The sequence below is a fragment of the Myotis myotis genome, unplaced genomic scaffold (genome assembly GCF_014108235.1).
Source record: "Myotis myotis isolate mMyoMyo1 unplaced genomic scaffold, mMyoMyo1.p scaffold_m19_p_19, whole genome shotgun sequence".
NCBI lineage: Eukaryota > Metazoa > Chordata > Mammalia > Chiroptera > Vespertilionidae > Myotis > Myotis myotis.
In genome coordinates this window covers 26,520,451-26,537,039 of record NW_023416323.1, presented here as the reverse complement: position 1 = coordinate 26,537,039, position 16,589 = coordinate 26,520,451, and the positions used below count along the sequence as shown (strand labels likewise).

General features: G+C 46.5%; 1 protein-coding gene across 1 annotated transcript in view; it reads left to right on the top strand.

The window, feature by feature from the left end:
• HYDIN (HYDIN axonemal central pair apparatus protein) overlaps positions 1-16,589 on the top strand; it is a 343,591-nt gene that overhangs the window by 232,500 nt on the left and 94,502 nt on the right. The window contains exons 29-37 of the mRNA XM_036346816.1: positions 1,149-1,326; positions 3,376-3,500; positions 7,287-7,411; positions 7,822-7,958; positions 8,196-8,323; positions 8,487-8,678; positions 9,012-9,161; positions 11,816-12,055; positions 15,859-16,027. Coding sequence (XP_036202709.1) covers positions 1,149-1,326; positions 3,376-3,500; positions 7,287-7,411; positions 7,822-7,958; positions 8,196-8,323; positions 8,487-8,678; positions 9,012-9,161; positions 11,816-12,055; positions 15,859-16,027 — 1,444 coding nt within the window. The remainder of the gene's footprint in view (positions 1-1,148; positions 1,327-3,375; positions 3,501-7,286; positions 7,412-7,821; positions 7,959-8,195; positions 8,324-8,486; positions 8,679-9,011; positions 9,162-11,815; positions 12,056-15,858; positions 16,028-16,589) is intronic.

Below are 16,589 nucleotides of genomic sequence, written 5' to 3'. Positions count from 1 at the left end.
CCAATTCAAACCTTCAAGACAACCCAGAGCCAGGTCACGTTACACTAAACCAGTGGTTCTCAACCTTCTGGCCCTTTAAATACAGTTCCTCATGTTGTGACCCCAACCATAAAATTATTTTCGTTGTTACTTCATAACCGTAATGTTGCTACTGTTATGAATCGTCATGTAAATATCTGATATGCAGGATGGTCTTAGGCGACCCCTGTGAAAGGGTCCTTCGACCGCCAAAGGGGTCGCGACCCTCAGGTTGAGAACCGCTGCACTAAACGTTCACAGCCAGGATTATGGGAGTGATATTTTTTAAATTTAAAATTAAAGAGCTCTCAGAAGCAAGAAAGATAAATCAATCCAAGCACTTCACTCATTTACTCAACAAGTATTGACTGAGTCCTGCATTCCCCAGGCACCTTTCAAGCACCAGGGGTCCAATAGTGAAAAAGACAATACAACCCCATGGGTGTTTTTTTCATAATTATAAGATAGATTTTTCCTTTTTATTCTTTTGTTGTTGTTGTTGTTGATCCTCACCCAAGGATATTTTTCCATTGATTTTTAGAAAGAGAGGAAGGGAGGGAGACAGAGAGAGAGAGAAATATCGATGTGAGAGAGACCCATCAATTGGTTGCCTTCTGCACACACACCCCAACCAGGGCCAGGGATGGAGCCCACAACCAAGGTACACGCCCTTGACCAGAATCAAACCCAAGACCCTTCAGTCTGCAGGCTGAAGCTCAATCCACTTGCCAGCTAGGGCAAGATAGTTTATTTCTACTTATGTCCTCACACTTCCCTTGTGATTCCTTAAAGCTAAGGGCCTCCTGTCCATTGACTACAACAAGAGCAATTTTTTCATTAGCAGGTATGAAAACAACAGGAGGCTGCAATGGGCCAAATTGGTTTTCAAAGCAAATGGAGGAAGTAGTTTCTTGTACATTGTATGTGGCTCTATCAGCTTTAAGGCACTTTTGTTGACGTTTTTTCATCATGAAAATAATTTTCATCATGAAAATAAATCCTGGGGGAGGAATGTGAGTGGAGAATCCCCAGCACCGTAGGCCCTTGGGGTTATCTAGTCCATCAAACCGCCAGAAGCAGGCGTCCATTGTACCAATTTGAATGTTCTCTCTGGTCTTTCTGCTGCACAGGGTTTCATCAGTTCACTTAAAGAGCAGGAGTTGAAGATTTACTACTTACCTGGAGGACCTGAGATCTTTCAAAGAAGTTTTCAGGTCCAGATCGCCCACCTGGACCCAGAGAGTATCACACTGAGGGGAGAGGGAATCTTTCCTCGAATCTACATTGACCTCCCCAGAAACCTCAAAGGTACTGCTACCCGCTACCGTAGTTCCCCCCGGGGGACAAAATACGCATTTTGCTTTGCTTGCTGGAATGTTGAAGGCTGCTCACATCATTGTCTGGGCAGTCCCTACTCGTTCCCTCCTGTGTTATTCCTCCGCTGCAAGAAAGTCAAGAGTTGAAATTGACGTGGAGGCCTGAGTTCAGTGAGATAAGACGTGGCCCTGGCAGTCGCACATTAAGACCCCTGGTCAACTCTGCCATCATTGAGGCCTCAGGAAGTAGCTCTTCCAGCTGCCTTTTCTTCCAGCGCATGTTCCTGCCCACTGTAATCTCCCTCCGAGTAGTCCTTCCCCGGTGGCACCCTCACAGGTGCCCACTGAGAACCTGAAGGCTGACTTTACTGCCCCGAGTACAATTCTCAAAAAATAAACTGTGCTGAAAGGCAACCAAGGCTCTGGTCCCTTTTCGGTATTGCAGAGTTTAGAAGCTCATTGAGACTGTTGTTAATTGCCTGCCCACGTCTCTAGCCAAGACTTCCTGATAGCATCTGGCCTCCCTCGGTACCAGAGTATTTCTGTCTTGGCAGATCCGGAAGGTGATCCGCTCTTTTAGAGCCATAGACTCTGGTTCTTTCTTGCTGGACCAGAGGCCAGAGAAACTTCACTCTTCTCCGTGGAAACGTCACTCTTCTTCATGAGTCCCTCTTCAAGCTCCTAAGCAGCTTCAGACTAAACCCTCACACCTCTGCCTTTCCTGCCACCCCACCCCCCAAAGTCACTAACTCAACTGTTGATGATCATCTATGACAGTGGTTCTCAACCTTCCTAATGCCGCGACCCTTTAATACAGTTCCTCATGTTGTGGTGACCCCCAATTTCATTGTTACAAATTGAACATAATTAAAGCATCGTGATTAATCACAAAACAATATGTAATTATAGATGTGTTTTCCGATGGTCTTAGGCGACCCCTGTGAAAGGGTCGTTCAACCCCCTAAGGCAGGGGTGGGCAAACTTTTTGACTCGAGGGCCACAATGCGTTCTTAAACTGGACCGGAGGGCCGGAACAAAAGCATGGATGGAGTGTTTGTGTGAACTAATATAAATTCAAAGTAAACATCATTACATAAAAGGGTACGGTCTTTTTTTTTTTTTAGTTTTATTCATTTCAAACAAGCCATAGTTTGCTCACAGCTGCACTAAGGGGTCGCGACCCACAGGTTTAGAACCACTGATCTATGAAATCCTAATAGTCTGCTCCCTGGAAATATGAACACAAACATTAGCAAAACTAAGGCCATGTCGCATCCTAGCATCTAGAGTTCCAGCAGACAGAAGGCAGCCCAAGTCCACATAGAATTGTCAGGAAGGAAGCTGAACACTGGGCAGCCAGCTGGCCTCCTCTGGCAGCAGACATGGTCAGGCCAGTGCAGGCTTTAAAATCATTGAAATCTGAGTACCGTTAGCTGGGCCTTCTGGGCTCCAGTTCCCCACAGCCCCCCGGCTTCCTGTCGCTTCCTAAAAGGCACTGTAATGACTTTGCCTGCCTTGCACTGCTTCCTGGTGAACTTGGGGGTCTGAAACCGCTCCACCACTTGCCTGCCCTCCCTGATCCTGGGGATTGTAGCTTATTTAGTTGTCATTAAAGCAACTTGAGATTTAATACACACGAAAACTAGTTGAAAGGGTGACCAGCTGTCTGGGTTTGTCCAGCCTGAGGGATTTCCCTAGTTGTGCAGCTGTGCGTGCTAGAACTGGGAATGTACCAGGTAAGCTGGGATCCAGGCGGTCAACCTACTAGTAAGACTGGCTTAGGATGTCACTGCCACCAGCTTCTTGAGAACCAGCTGGTCCTAAAGCATCATCGCATTAAACTCAGTGAGGTCTCCGGCACAAATCCAGCTCGCTCACACAATGATCTCGTCCTCTAAAGCAGAGAAAACATGGCAGAGGAGGCACCAAAAAAGTTCATTTCCCTCCTCACTTTATTTAACCTGAGCTAAGGGTCTGTGTTTGGGACATAATTCATATATTTCTAACCATCCTGGTTTTCTTCTCCTCCCAATCCCCACAGGGAATGAAAAGTATGAAATCTTCTTGAATCAGGCCAGAGAAAACCTAGAAAACGAGTTAGACAAAGATGAAATATTGAGTCACACAGAGACCATTGAGGAAATGTCTGAGGATGAGCCTTTTAAGGTAAGACTAGCCTCACTTTGCACAGAATGTATATGGCCTAAGGACAGTATGTGCAAAGGCCCAGGGGCAGGAAGGACGTGGGAAGGAGGAAAAGGCTTAGCAAAGACGGGGTGAAGTTAGAGAGCCAAGAGGAGCCTGAAGAGATAGGCAGCCCGCTATTGAACCTATTGAGGGTTTTGAACTTCATTCTGAAGGCACTGTGTTTCCACAGAGGCCGGGCATTCTCGTATTTTGCATCTTTTATTAAATCTGCTGGAGTAATTCCAGAGGACAGGTGATGGTAGCATCAACAAAGCTGATGGCCCAGAAAGTAGGGAGAAGTGGGTGAATTCAAGAAATATTTTGGAGGCAGGTTGGTCAGGGATTGATCGCATGTTGGAGTGAGGAGGAGGCGACTTCAAGTGATGTGCTTGGATGACAACGTAAGGAGGGGACACTCCGAGAAGAAACTCAGGACGAGAAACAAGTTTTGGGTGAAAGAGGAAGAAGGGAAATGAGTTCAAGTGGTCCATTATTACACCTGAGATTTCTGTGCATCCTCCAAGTAGCGGCATCCAACAGGGAGCTGGACCCACTGCTATGGACCTGGGGAGAGAGAGAAGTTGGAGACAGTGGTGTGAGAGCTGTCAGATGGTCATTGTAATCACAGGAGATAGGGAGTTTCCCAGGGAGTGTACTGAGTGATGAGGGAAGAAGGGAAACTCAGAGTAAAGGCCTCAGGCACCCACCAGCAACGTGGGGGAGAGGGACAGCCAAAGGGGCTCTGGGACAGTCAGGAGTGTGTGGTGCCTCTGAGGTGGGATCCAAGCCAAGACGTCTCTTGAGGGAGGGAGGGACCCAGCTTGTAAATAAAGGCTGCCCTGCTGTGGGTTAGAAAACAAAATCCCCAAATGTCCCCTCCCACCATTCCCTGAAACCCCCTTGTCACCATCCGTTCCTGACCACGAAGGCTGCTTTCTCTCTGTGCCCTTCTTTTAAGAGGCAAATGTGCATGAGAACAGTGTCCTGAGGAGGATGATGTATGCAGCTGAGAGAGCTTAGCTGGGGTTCTCCAATGGGGAAAAGGGGGATCACTAGGGAGACTGGGAGCCCCACAGGCCACCAGCAATTACTTATTTGCAGGCACTGACAGTGAGCCTTAGTTCCAAGGATATAATCATAATTAACAACAACAGCTACCATTGAATGAACTTTTACACCAGGCCTGTGCCATGCCACTGAGCTGCATTATTTCATTAAACCCTCCCACGATGGGGGGAGGGGGATAAGATGCCATTATCATCTTAATTTCACAGTTTTAGAGGACTCACGGAAGTGAAGTGCATTTCCAAGGTAAGAAAGCAGAGCTAGGGTTTGAATGCAGGTCTGTCCAGCAGACCCCGGCCTGCCTTGGGGCAGAGGTGCAGCTCCACCTGCTACTGCCTTCCCAGGTGGCTCCTCATCAGAGCCTTAGCACGGTTGTGTCTGGCGGTTCCTCCAGATGTGGGGTGGGGTTTCCGAGGATGTGATGGCGGGAGCAGAGCAAGCTAGTCCTCCTGCATAAGCCAGCGGCCAACTGACCACTAAGCGGCTCAGGGGCCAGGCATAGGGTGGGCTCTGCTGGGACTGCCTGGAGGTGAGGCAGGCTCCTGCACACATCGTCACGGCTCCCACACCTCCCTGTTGTCTCATTACAGGCCCCTTCACACAGTAACCTTTCCTGCTTGGCCCAGGCCTTCTGGTTTGGTCCTTTCAGGACAGGATTTTCCAACCATTTTTCACTGTCGTTCCCGCCAAGACATCTTTTCCTAATACCCCATGAAATGCATGTAGTGTATGTAAAACCTAATCTCTTTGAGTAGTTTGGTATTCAGTTTTTTAATTTTTATGTTGAAGTGATTATAATTCACAGGAAGTTGAGAAAACTATTTTTCCCATCGGTAGCATCTTACATAACTACAGTTACAACATCAAAATCAGGAAACCGACATCGGTAGCAGCTGTGGAGCTTACTCATCAATTCCATGGGCGCTGGTGTGTGGGCATGGGGGGATGCGTTTGTGATTTTTTTCATGTGTAGATTTGTGTAAACCACCACCACAGAACTGCTCCTTCACCACAAGGATCCTTGTGCTTGTTGGGGAAACAGAATTAAACAAAATCTCCTTCCAAGACAAAAAAATCTCTCCACAAAGGCAGATGAAAAAGAAAAAAAACTTATTATTAAACCAGAATGAGATCTGTGTCACAGGCAGTTCACTAAGAGATTGCAATGACAGGAAGAAATCTCAGCCTCTTGTATGTAGCTGAGCAGATGCAACCCGTTGCAGAAATGTTTTCAAGTAAAACAGTAACTAATCCTTAAGTAAGAACTATCACTTGTCCTCATTAGCAGACTTGGCAGCACCATTTGTCACACAGTTTGTTCTAAAGTCACATGGTAATTGAAGTGATCATCTGGGTTAGCTAATTGGCTTAACCAAAGGAAACCAAACTTGTGTTTTTATGACAGGGCCCTCTGACTTTAGGCTCCCACCCTCTCACAGAAACTGGGCGATAGAGCCCTAGCTGGTTTGGCTCAGTGGATAGAGCGTCGGCCTGTGGACTTAAGGGTCCCGGGTTCGATTCCAGTCAAGGGCACATGTCCAGCTTCCTAAATCCTCAGTAGGGAGCATGCAGGAGGCAGCCTATCAATGATTTTCTCTCATCATTGATTCTCTCTCTCTCCCTCTCCCTTCCTATCTGAAATCAATAAAATATATTTTTAAAAAAAAAGAAAGAAAGAAAGAAACTGGACAGTAGGGGCTCCATCGTCCTTGATGATCACATCAAGAAACAGTCCCCAGATCCTTAAGAAAGGCGCTTGGAGTTGTAAAGCTGACAAGAGGCTTATATGGCCCTCAAAAAGGCTTACATATATTTCAAAGAGGCAGAGAAAGAACTAACAAGTTCTCTAAAGTGAATGCTCTAAGAAGAGGGAATGGAAAGAAGTCTCTTCTCTTCTTTTTTATTTTATTTGCACTTACATCCTACACCTACCCCTAATCTCCCCATCCCTTGCCCCTAGCAACCACTAATCTGTTCTTTACCTCTATACTTTTATCTCAAGAAGACTATCTAATAAAAGAGTAATATGCAAATTGATCATCACTCCAACACACAAGATGGCCTGCAGGGGAGGGCAGTTGTGGGCGATCAGGCCAGCAGGGGAGGGCAGTTGGGGGGAACCAGGCCTGCAGGGGAGGGCAGTTAGGGGCAACCAGGCCTTCAGGAGAGGGTAGTTAGGGGCAACCAGGCCTTCAGGGGAGGGCAGTTAATGGCAATCAGGCTGGCAGGGGAGCAGTTAGGGGGTGATCAGGCTGGCAGGCAGAAGCGGTTAGGGGCATTCAGGCAGGCAGGCAGGCGAGCAGTTGGGAGCCAGCAGTCCTGGATTGGAGAGGGTGCAGGCTGCGCTGAGGGACACACACACACACACACATACACACACACACACACACACACCCATGCACGAATTTCATGCACCAGACCTCTAGTGTTATATAAATAAAATCATACTGTATGTAATCTTTGAGGTTGGCTTTTTTCATTTAGCATGATGCCCTTGAGATCCATCAATATCAGTAGTTCACCCCTTTTTATAGCTGAGACTACTCATGCTATCGATGTACTAGTTGCATACTCCACCCACCCCCATGAAAATGTTAATATCACAAATAGACTGCATATCACCCTAAGGGGTGATATTGCCCACACAGAGAATGCATGTTCTAGAAAAGTCTGCTCCTTTGCTCTTCTCTGTTGCTCCAGTTAAGTGCTCAGCTCCAGATGGAAGTAGAGCGACTCATAGTCCAAAACTATACCATGGAACATCAGAAAATTATCCACGATCCCATAGACGAAGTCAGCCATCGGGGTCGCCACAGACTAGCCAAGTGAGTGCCCTTCTGTGCTGTTCGTTTCAGAGTGCAGTGGCGCGTGCATTGCTGCCCAGCGGAGTGCTCCCTGGCATGATGGTTGGTCATACAGGAACGCACTCCACTCCCCTCATGTATCTGCTATCCTTTGGCATCCAGCCAACCAGGCAGGAGCCTCCGGCTTTGTCTAGTGGACAGGCCCAGGTTCAGGTTCATGAGAGCCCACCTGGAAGGTGTGTTGAGATCATGGCTGAAACCACAGTGTGGACTTCTGAGGGAAGATGTAGCTGGTTCCTGGTCTCCCCTCTGGGGCCATTCATTGTTCTCAACTCCAGAGCATAGCATTGTGCCCGGGAGGTGGGAGAGAGCCTTGTGCTCCCTTGCTTTTGGAAGCGTGGCTGGTGAGGAGAGCTTGCTGCTCATTTCAGAATCCAGCTGCCAGAGTATATCCTAGACTTCGGCCACATCATCCTTGGCGACTCTCGATCCCACATCATCAGGATCACCAACACCAGTCACATCCCAGTGTCCTTCCACGCAGAGAAGCGCATCCTGCACGACACAGGTAACCAGGCCAGGGAGGCCTTTCCCCCTGCACCTTGTCATTGCCAACAATGGCAAGGCCATCTGTCCTGGCTTTCTGGAGAGGAGTGTGGATTTCCTCTGGGAGCGGCGGAGAGAATTGTTGGGTCGTTCATTGGGTCTTTGAATGGTTATCCTGCCCCAGAGGGGCTTCTAACGAAAGCAGCTCTTGTTTGCTATTTCTCCTTCCCACAAAGAAATGTTGTTTGTCTTGGTCCAGGCTTTAGTACTGAGCTAGATCGTGTAAAGCATCTGCCTTCCTGCGAAACGGAAACATTTGAAGTGAGATTTGACCAGCAAGGGACCAACCAGTCTGTGGGAAACAAAGAAGCCATTCTGCCCATCAAAGTAAGGTGCACCGCTGGGGCCAGCTGAGCCTTCCCAGCTCCCAGCTGTGCTGGCCGATCACCCCTGGGATGATTCAGTTACTCTTTCAGAGTCATGATTCTCCCCCTGCCCCCCCAGCCCTGTGCCACATGCTATGCTAACAGCAATCTTATGGCCGCTCTAGGTGGTTGGAGGGCCAACGGTTCACATCTGTCTGCAAGTCCAGGTGACCATTCCCACTATGACACTGTCTTGTGACAAAGTGGAGTTTGCCACAATTCAGTGTGGGCAGTGCCTTGTGGAAACTATTCAGCTCTCCAATCATCTTCAAGTTCCTTGTGAATGGTTTGTCGTCAGCCATAAGCCATTTAACAAGGTAAGTGAGTTGCGGCCCGTTGATCCCCCTTTTCCGTCTCCATTTCAGCCAGATTTGTAATTCTAGGCGTGCGCTCTCATCATTTCACTCTCCTGCTCAGACTTTCAGGGACAGCCATCGCCTCCTGAATAAAATCTAGTTCCTTAGCTCGGCACTTGAGGGTCTATCAGGCCATGCTGTCTGGCGAATGTCTTATTCATCTTTGCACCCCTGGTATCTACACAATCCCTGATGCCGGGAAGGCACTTAGTAAATGCAGGTGGAGTGAGCAGACGCTGGAATAAGTCCATTTTCCCTAGATGGTTGTCTAATTGTCTAATATTTATTAACCAGTTGGAGAAGCACATGCCAAAGTACTTAAGACGGAAACTCCATACCGAGTTCAAGCCAAAGACGCGGATCTTTGAGATCCAGCCCATGACAGGGGTCTTGGATCCTGGTGAGAAGGCCAACGTGCAAGTGAGATTCATGCCCAAAGAAGAGGTAAGCGGGGAAGAAGTACGGTTCCATTCAGACTTTGCATCGCTGAGCTTTACTCAGAGCCCAGGCTTCGTTGGGTCCCCAGGGAAGCTTGGAGCGACCTGTGCCTTCTGTTCTGATTATGACGTGGCCAGTGCTTCCGGTTCACGTAGGGGCTGTGTGGCCTGGCAGTGAAGAGCACCTGCTCTGCAATCAGCACATCTGCCTGACGCATCGACTTTGCCGGCAGGCCTGGGTGAACGGCCTCCGGCCTCTGCCATTAGAGGCCGTGTGGCTTGGAGCAGATTACTTAACTTCGCTCAACTTCCATTTTCTCACAGATCATAGGAAAAATAATAATAATCCCCTATTGCATTTCTGAATCCAAATAAGCTCCAAAAACTGGGGAAAGTTTTCCTAAGTTTCAGACCCAAACCCATTTGGCAGAAAAACCTCATCTGAACGGACGTGAGACCCTTTATTTATCCCACTTCATTGGCAGAGTCTAATATTGCAGTGCAGAAATATTAATGTGTTTGATTCCAGGGGACCTGCCCTAGGCCCTGCTGAGGCTATTGGGTAACACAGGGTACCTGTTCTCTATAGAAATCTGAATTTGAATGTGTCTGTCCCCAGGGTTTCAGGTAAGACCTTATCAACTGCAATAGCTACCTCCTAGGGTCATGTTGAAGAATAAGTGAATTAATGTGAATAAAATGGACAGCATACTGCTCTGTATGTAGTAAGTGTCTCAATAGCTATTAGTTATTATCATTAGTAGTTTAGATAATAATAAGTACCTCCCGGAAGACACTGTCTGGGCCTCACAGACGCTTCATTTGTGAATACCACAGCACAAAGCTGCGTCTGACAAAGAATATAGTAAAAACCATAAAAACTTAGAACCAGAGAGGACCTCAAAAGGTTACACTGTGAAAACTTTTGTTCAAAGCTTAAGGCATTTAGGAGACTTTTTTTTAATTCTTTTAAAAGAAAAAAAGCATGGAAGTTTTTAGAATACCTATGGTTTTCCTGGTAATGGCTTTGAGGAAATGTTTAAGAATCTGCAGTGAGAAAGAAAAAAAGTGAATGACTTCATATCTGATTCTAAAATAAAAGTCCCTGTTTCTATGATTGGCCGGTGTTCTCAATGGTTAGAGTGTTGGCCCATGCACTGAAGGGTCGCAGGTTCGATTCCCAGTCAAGGGTATATACCTGCATTGGAGGTTTGGTCCCTAGGTCCCATCAGGGTACATGCAAGAAGCAACCAATCGACGTGTCTCTCTTCCTCTCTCTCTCCTGCTCCCTCTCTCCCTTCCACGCTCTCTAAAAAACAATAGGAAAAAATATCCTTGGGTGAGGATTAACAAAAAAATAAATAAAATAAGACAAAATAAAATCCCTGTTCCTATTATTATAAAAATATCCCCAACCCTTTTTAAAAGTAAATACAATTAATATATTTTTCATTGTTAGAGAATCTTAAGACTGTCAAGGGGCCTACTCAAGCTTTTGGTTGTTTTACTAAAGGAGGGAAATGTTAGTAAATATAGTTCTTTGTTCAGGCAAATTCCATAAAGATTGAACTGGAATTGGTCAAAGTTAACAAAAATGCCTCCACCGATGGGGAGAGGGATTTATTGGCTATATACAAGTAATTGGTTTGCCCTGCAGCCCATACAGTCCGCACCTATATCTCCATCAGCATCAGCAGCAGAGAAATCACCGATGTCCATACATACAACTCCTAGACATGATAACATGTGTTCAGAATACGCCGTGTTAGAAAACAAGGAAATGAATGTTTTAGCAATATTTCCATAAAAAGCAATTAAAATATAGAAGTTTGGGATGGGGCCTGTGAACCCATGTCTTTAAATAGGTCCCTTAGTGAAACCAGAGTAAGATCACTGGCATCACGTATCAAATGGTACTTGGATCGTAACTGCATCAGATGAAGTGAATGCCATCGCTGATTACCCATGACTTAACTCTGTGTTCAGAAAATGACAATATGTTCATTCAGATTCTCCAGGAAACAAACCTGGAGACATTTTTTTAATGCAAACAGATTATTTGAGAAGTGTAGGGAATACCGATAGAAACGTAGAAAAAAAGGTCAGGGGAAGGAAGGCAGCTAATAGGATGTGTGAGTGAGCCAGCTACCTTGGAGACTGGAACTTAATCCCACTGGAAACGCTTAGAAAATATATAAAGTGCACATTTCAGAATTGCCCCTCCCCAGGAGGGAGGGAGCTAACTCCTGAGAGTCACTGGTTGAGGGCCGCTCCCAGGAGGTGTGACTTCTCCTGCACTGTGCCCACCCTGTCCATGGGTAGCCAGGCCCATGAAGTGCAGACCTAGAGGTACAGGGGGTGGCAGTGGGGCATCTGAGTACCCTGGAGGTCTGAGGGATATGAGCAAGGCACTTAGAGGTCCTTCTACAAGTATAAAACATTGATACGGCGCCTGGCGTGCAATATGCACTATTAATCCTGTAATAGAAATTACTCTCGTGCAATTTCATAAGAAAAGTTTTCTCTCTTCAACTAAATTTCTCTCTTCATCTAAATTCTGTTCTCTCCCCGTCCCCTGCCCCCCAACCCCAGTGGTTTTCCGTTTCACATGGCGTGTAACAGAAAGAAATCCAATGCTTGTTTTGTTTTTATGTTTTCCAGAAATTCTACAGTCAAACCCTGACGTTCCAACTTGTCCGCAGTACTCAGAAGCTTACGCTGCTGGCACAGGGGCAAGGTTTAGAGCCACGCTTGGAATTCAGTCCTTCAATTCTGGAGCTGGGGCCGCTGCTGCCTTACGCGCCTGGAGACGAGGCCGAGGTGGTGGTGAAGAATCCCTGTGACTTTCCCATTGAATTTTACTCCTTAGAATTTGACCAGCAATATCTCATCGAAGAGAAGGTGAGCAGAGGCCCAAACCAGTCTTCATTTTCCTCCCCGTGTTGGGCCCTGACATGTACTGGTGCTCTTCCCTCTGCCAGGACCACTGGCCCCTGACCTTTACCTCTCCTTCCCTTTGAACCCTTCCTGGTCAACTTCAAGATCGCTGTGTAGACTTTTCTAACCTGCTTCCCTTGCCCTGAGCAGAAGTCATGACCTCTTTGTGATCTCATTATGCGTCTAAACAACCAATGGGAAAATTAATACATGCTAATGGTAAAAATTCAAACAGTGAAGAATGTATGCAGCAGTCATTACATTTGAAGTGAGTTTCTTGTAGATCGCATATAAGTGGGTCTTTTTTTAATACACTCTGGCAGTCTCTGCCTATAGTTGTTATATTTAGATCACTTACATTTACTACAGTTATGTTAGGGTTTAAATCTGCCCCTTTTTTTCCGTTTGTTCTGGGCTGTATAATTTCCAGTTTCTCCTTCGTGTTCATTTTTTTAAAACTTTATTTTTTTTTTTTAGAGCAGTTTTAGGTTCACAGCAAAATTGAGGGGATGGTACAGAGACTAGACCAGGGGTGGGCAAACTTTTTGACTCGAGGGCCACAATGGGTTCTTAAAGTGGACCGGGGGGCCGGAACAAAAGCATGGATGGAGTGTTTGTGTGAACTAATATAAATTCAAAGTAAACATCGTTACATAAAAGGGTACGGTCTTTTTTTTTTTTTTAGTTTTATTCATTTCAAACGGGCCAGATCCGGCCTGCGGGCCATAGTTTGCCCACGGCTGGACTAGACTATCCGCCTGCCCCTACACTCCATGGCTTCCCTCATTATCAATATTCCTTCCTAGAACGTACATTTGCTACAACCGATGAGCCTACGTTGACACACGATAATCACCCAAAGTCTAAAGTACATTAGAGTTCACTCTTGATGTTATATGTGCTATGGGCTGAGACAAATGTATAATGACATTTACGCATCATTATAGCATCATACAGAGTAACTTCACTGCTCTAACAGTCTCCTGTGCTCAGCCTATTAATCTCCTCCTCCTTTCAACCCCTGGTAATCACTGATCTTTTTACTGTCTTTATAACCTGGTCTTTTCCAAGATGTCATCCTATATAATAAAAGGATAATATGTAAATTGTCCCCTCGACTGGGAGTTCGACCAGGAGTTCAACCAGGGGGCAGGGTTGGCCAGCCAACTGCCCGCGGCCCCTTCCCCCAGCCGGCCTCTCCCCCAATCGCACACACCCCCCCCCCAATCAGGGAGGGCTGGCCGGACCCCGTGCATGAATTCATGCACCAGGCCTCTAGTATAGTCATAATCAGTATGTAGCCTTTTCAGATTGGCTTCTTTCGCTTAATAGTATGCATTTAAGTTTCTTGCATGTCATTTTGTGACTTGATAACTAATTCTTTTGGTCGCTGAATAACATCCCATTGTCTGGATGTACTGCTATTTATTTACCCACTCACCCACTGAAGGATATCTAGGCTGCTTCCAAATTTTGGCAATTCGGAATAAAGCCGCTGTAAATGCCCATGTGCAGGGTATTGTGCAGACAACATTTTTACTCCTTTTGCTAAATACCAAGGAGCACAATATGTAAGAATATGTTTCATTTGATAAGAAACCGCCAACATGTCGTCCAAAGTGCTTGTGCCATTTTGCATTCTCGTCCGCAATAATTGAGAGTCCCTGTTGCTCCTCATCCTCACCAGCATTTGATGTTGTCAGTGTTTTGGGCTTTGGCCATTCTCTGAGATATGCAGTAGTACTCTTGCTGTTTTATTTGCATTTCCCCGACGACATATAATGTGAAGCATCTATTCATATGCTTATTTGCCATCATTATATCTTTTTTGGTGAGGTGTCTGTTAAGGTCTTTTGCTTACTTTTTAATCAGGTTGTATGTTTTCTTATTGCTGAGTTTTAAGAATTTTTTACATATTTTTAAGTAACAGTCCTTTGTCAGATGTGTCTTTTGCAATATTTCCTCCCCGTCTGTGGTTTGTTTTCTCATTCTCTTAACAATGTCTTTCTCAGAGCAGAAATTTTTAATTTTAAGGAAGTTTTGCTGTTCCTGAAGCCTGATGTTTAGCCATCTGATTCTTCTTAGTTATTTATTACTGCAAAACAAAATACCACCAAGCTGAGCAACTTAGACGTTGGTCATCTCATGTTTTCTGTGGGTTAGGAATTTGGGACTGGCCGAGCTAACTAAGGTGGCTCCGCTTCCTTAGGACCCTCCCCCAACTTGGTCTTTGAATCCTCTCCTTTCTTTACATCCAGTGTTTATGCTCTACCTGATTTAGATGCTGCGTCCAGAAGTTCCCCTCAGAATGGGAATCTGTCCCTCTGAAGGCAGTCTCTTCATTGGGTAGTTATGAAATGCTCAATGGCTTACGTTGGCACAGCATCCTCTGTTGTGGGTCAAGTTCAATGGAAAGCAGAATTTAAGACTCTTCGATTTGCATACAGAAGGTTTATTAGGGAGCTCTTGGGGAAAACACCCGTAAAGAATAGGAATGCAGCCGAAACCGGTTTGGCTCAGTGGATAGAGCGTCGGCCTGTGGACTGAGAGGTCCCAGGTTCGATTCCAGTCAAGGGCATGTACCTGGGTTGCGGGCACATCCCCAGGAGGAGATGTGCAGGAGGCAGCTGATCGATGATTCTCTCTCATCGATGTTTCTAACTCTCTATCTCTCTCCCTTCCTCTCTGTAAAAAATCAATAAAATATATTTTAAAAAAAAAAAAAGAATAGGAATGCAGAATTGGGAGAGAAGAGGGCGACCTGTGAGAGGTTGCAGCGGAGACTTCAGCTGACGGCACAGGAAGCGCTGGAGCAGGCTCTTCAGAGTTACCCAGCTGAAGCCATTGGCCAAGGCTTGGTGTCTCCACAGCAACCAGTCTCTGGAACATTCCTTCCTTTCCACACTGACCTCTATCCTAAGCTCTCTTCCATTTCATTGGTCCATTTGTCTATCCGACATCAATACCACCCTATCTGTTACTCCAGCTTTGTAAGTCCTGATATCTGGTGTGGCAATCCTCGCTCTTCATTCTTCTTTATTAGGGTTCTAACTATCCTTAGCCTTTGTCCTTCAATATATGTTTTTAAATGACCTTATTAACAGTGGTTTTCAAACACCTGAAAACGGTGATCCTGGAGAAGGGTTATCTAACAAGATGGATTTTCTCACACCAGTGGAGCCAGGTGTCCCTCCAGCACTTGCCAGCAGCAATAAATTGGGTCAGATGGGGAGTAATTGCTTTCTAGGAGTTCATTTTATAAATATGCATATACACTAAAGTTGCCACATTTATCAGGGGGGAAAAAAACAGTTTTCCCAGTTAAATTTGAATTTCAGATAAACAATATGGACATATTTATACTAAAAAGATGTATTCATTGTTTATCTGAAATTCAGATTTAAATAGGCCTCCATATTTCATCTGGCAATCCTCATACATTTATACATTTCCTCTCTACCTCCGCTTTCTTCCTATCTCTATCACTCTCTAAAAATCAATGGGAAAAATATCCTTGGGTGAAGATTAACAACAATAACAAATTTAAAACAAGAAGATAATTCTCTTCCACATGTTAATGTCCATTTAGGCTGAAATGGAGCAAAATAAAGACCCATCTCCCCAGTTTCAGGGCTGAGGGAACCTTTAGACCCTCCGAAGCACCCTGCCCTCTGCACACACCTGACGGGTGGGAGAGCAGACCCACCGAGGGCTGTGGGGAGGCGCTTCCGGGAAGACCACCAACAGTTCCCCTTGTCCTCGTGCAGATCTTGCGGTCGCTAAAGGGCTACGACTCCTACAACACCCTGCTGCTGCCCCCCCGGGTGCCTGGGGAGAAGCTGCCCTCAGAGGTGTACGAGTACTTTAGGGAGATGAAGCAGTCCAAGGAGGAACAGATGAAGGCGAAATACCTGGAGGCTCTGGCTCAGGACAACGGTGAGAGCTCCTCTCAGGGGCCGGCTCCGGCTCCGCTACTGCCCTGGCTTCTTTGAAGGGTCCCTGGGCCAGGCAGGCGCGAGGTGCCTTGGGCATTTTATTTCTAATCCTTACAAAGTGGTCCCGTTATCCCCGGGTGCATGGGTGCGCAGACGGGACACTTTCTGCTCTTGAAAGGCCCTGTCTTCAGCTACAGTCACAGCCTGGGGTGCTCGGGAGCTAGGGCTTCAGTTATGAGTTTCAGGGGAGCCAATTAAGCCCCTACAAACATGCTGTGTTGCAAGCACTGAGCTGAAGCGCTGGGGGGAAAAGGTCAATGAAGCAGCCCCTGCCGTGGAGAGATCACAGGAAGTGGATGGAGGGAAAGACATCGCCTCTCAGGGCTGCCTGGTGGCCCGGGTACAGAGCTGAGAGGCTGTGACGGGCGAAGAACATCATGAAGTCAGGGAAGGGCCGCGTCCCTCTCAGCCCATTCCACTCCACCGCTGGCTGTGGGCTCCTTTCTCCCCTTGGCCCGTGGAGGAGCCCGGGAAGGGGACACTCTGCTTCTTCCCAGTGCTTC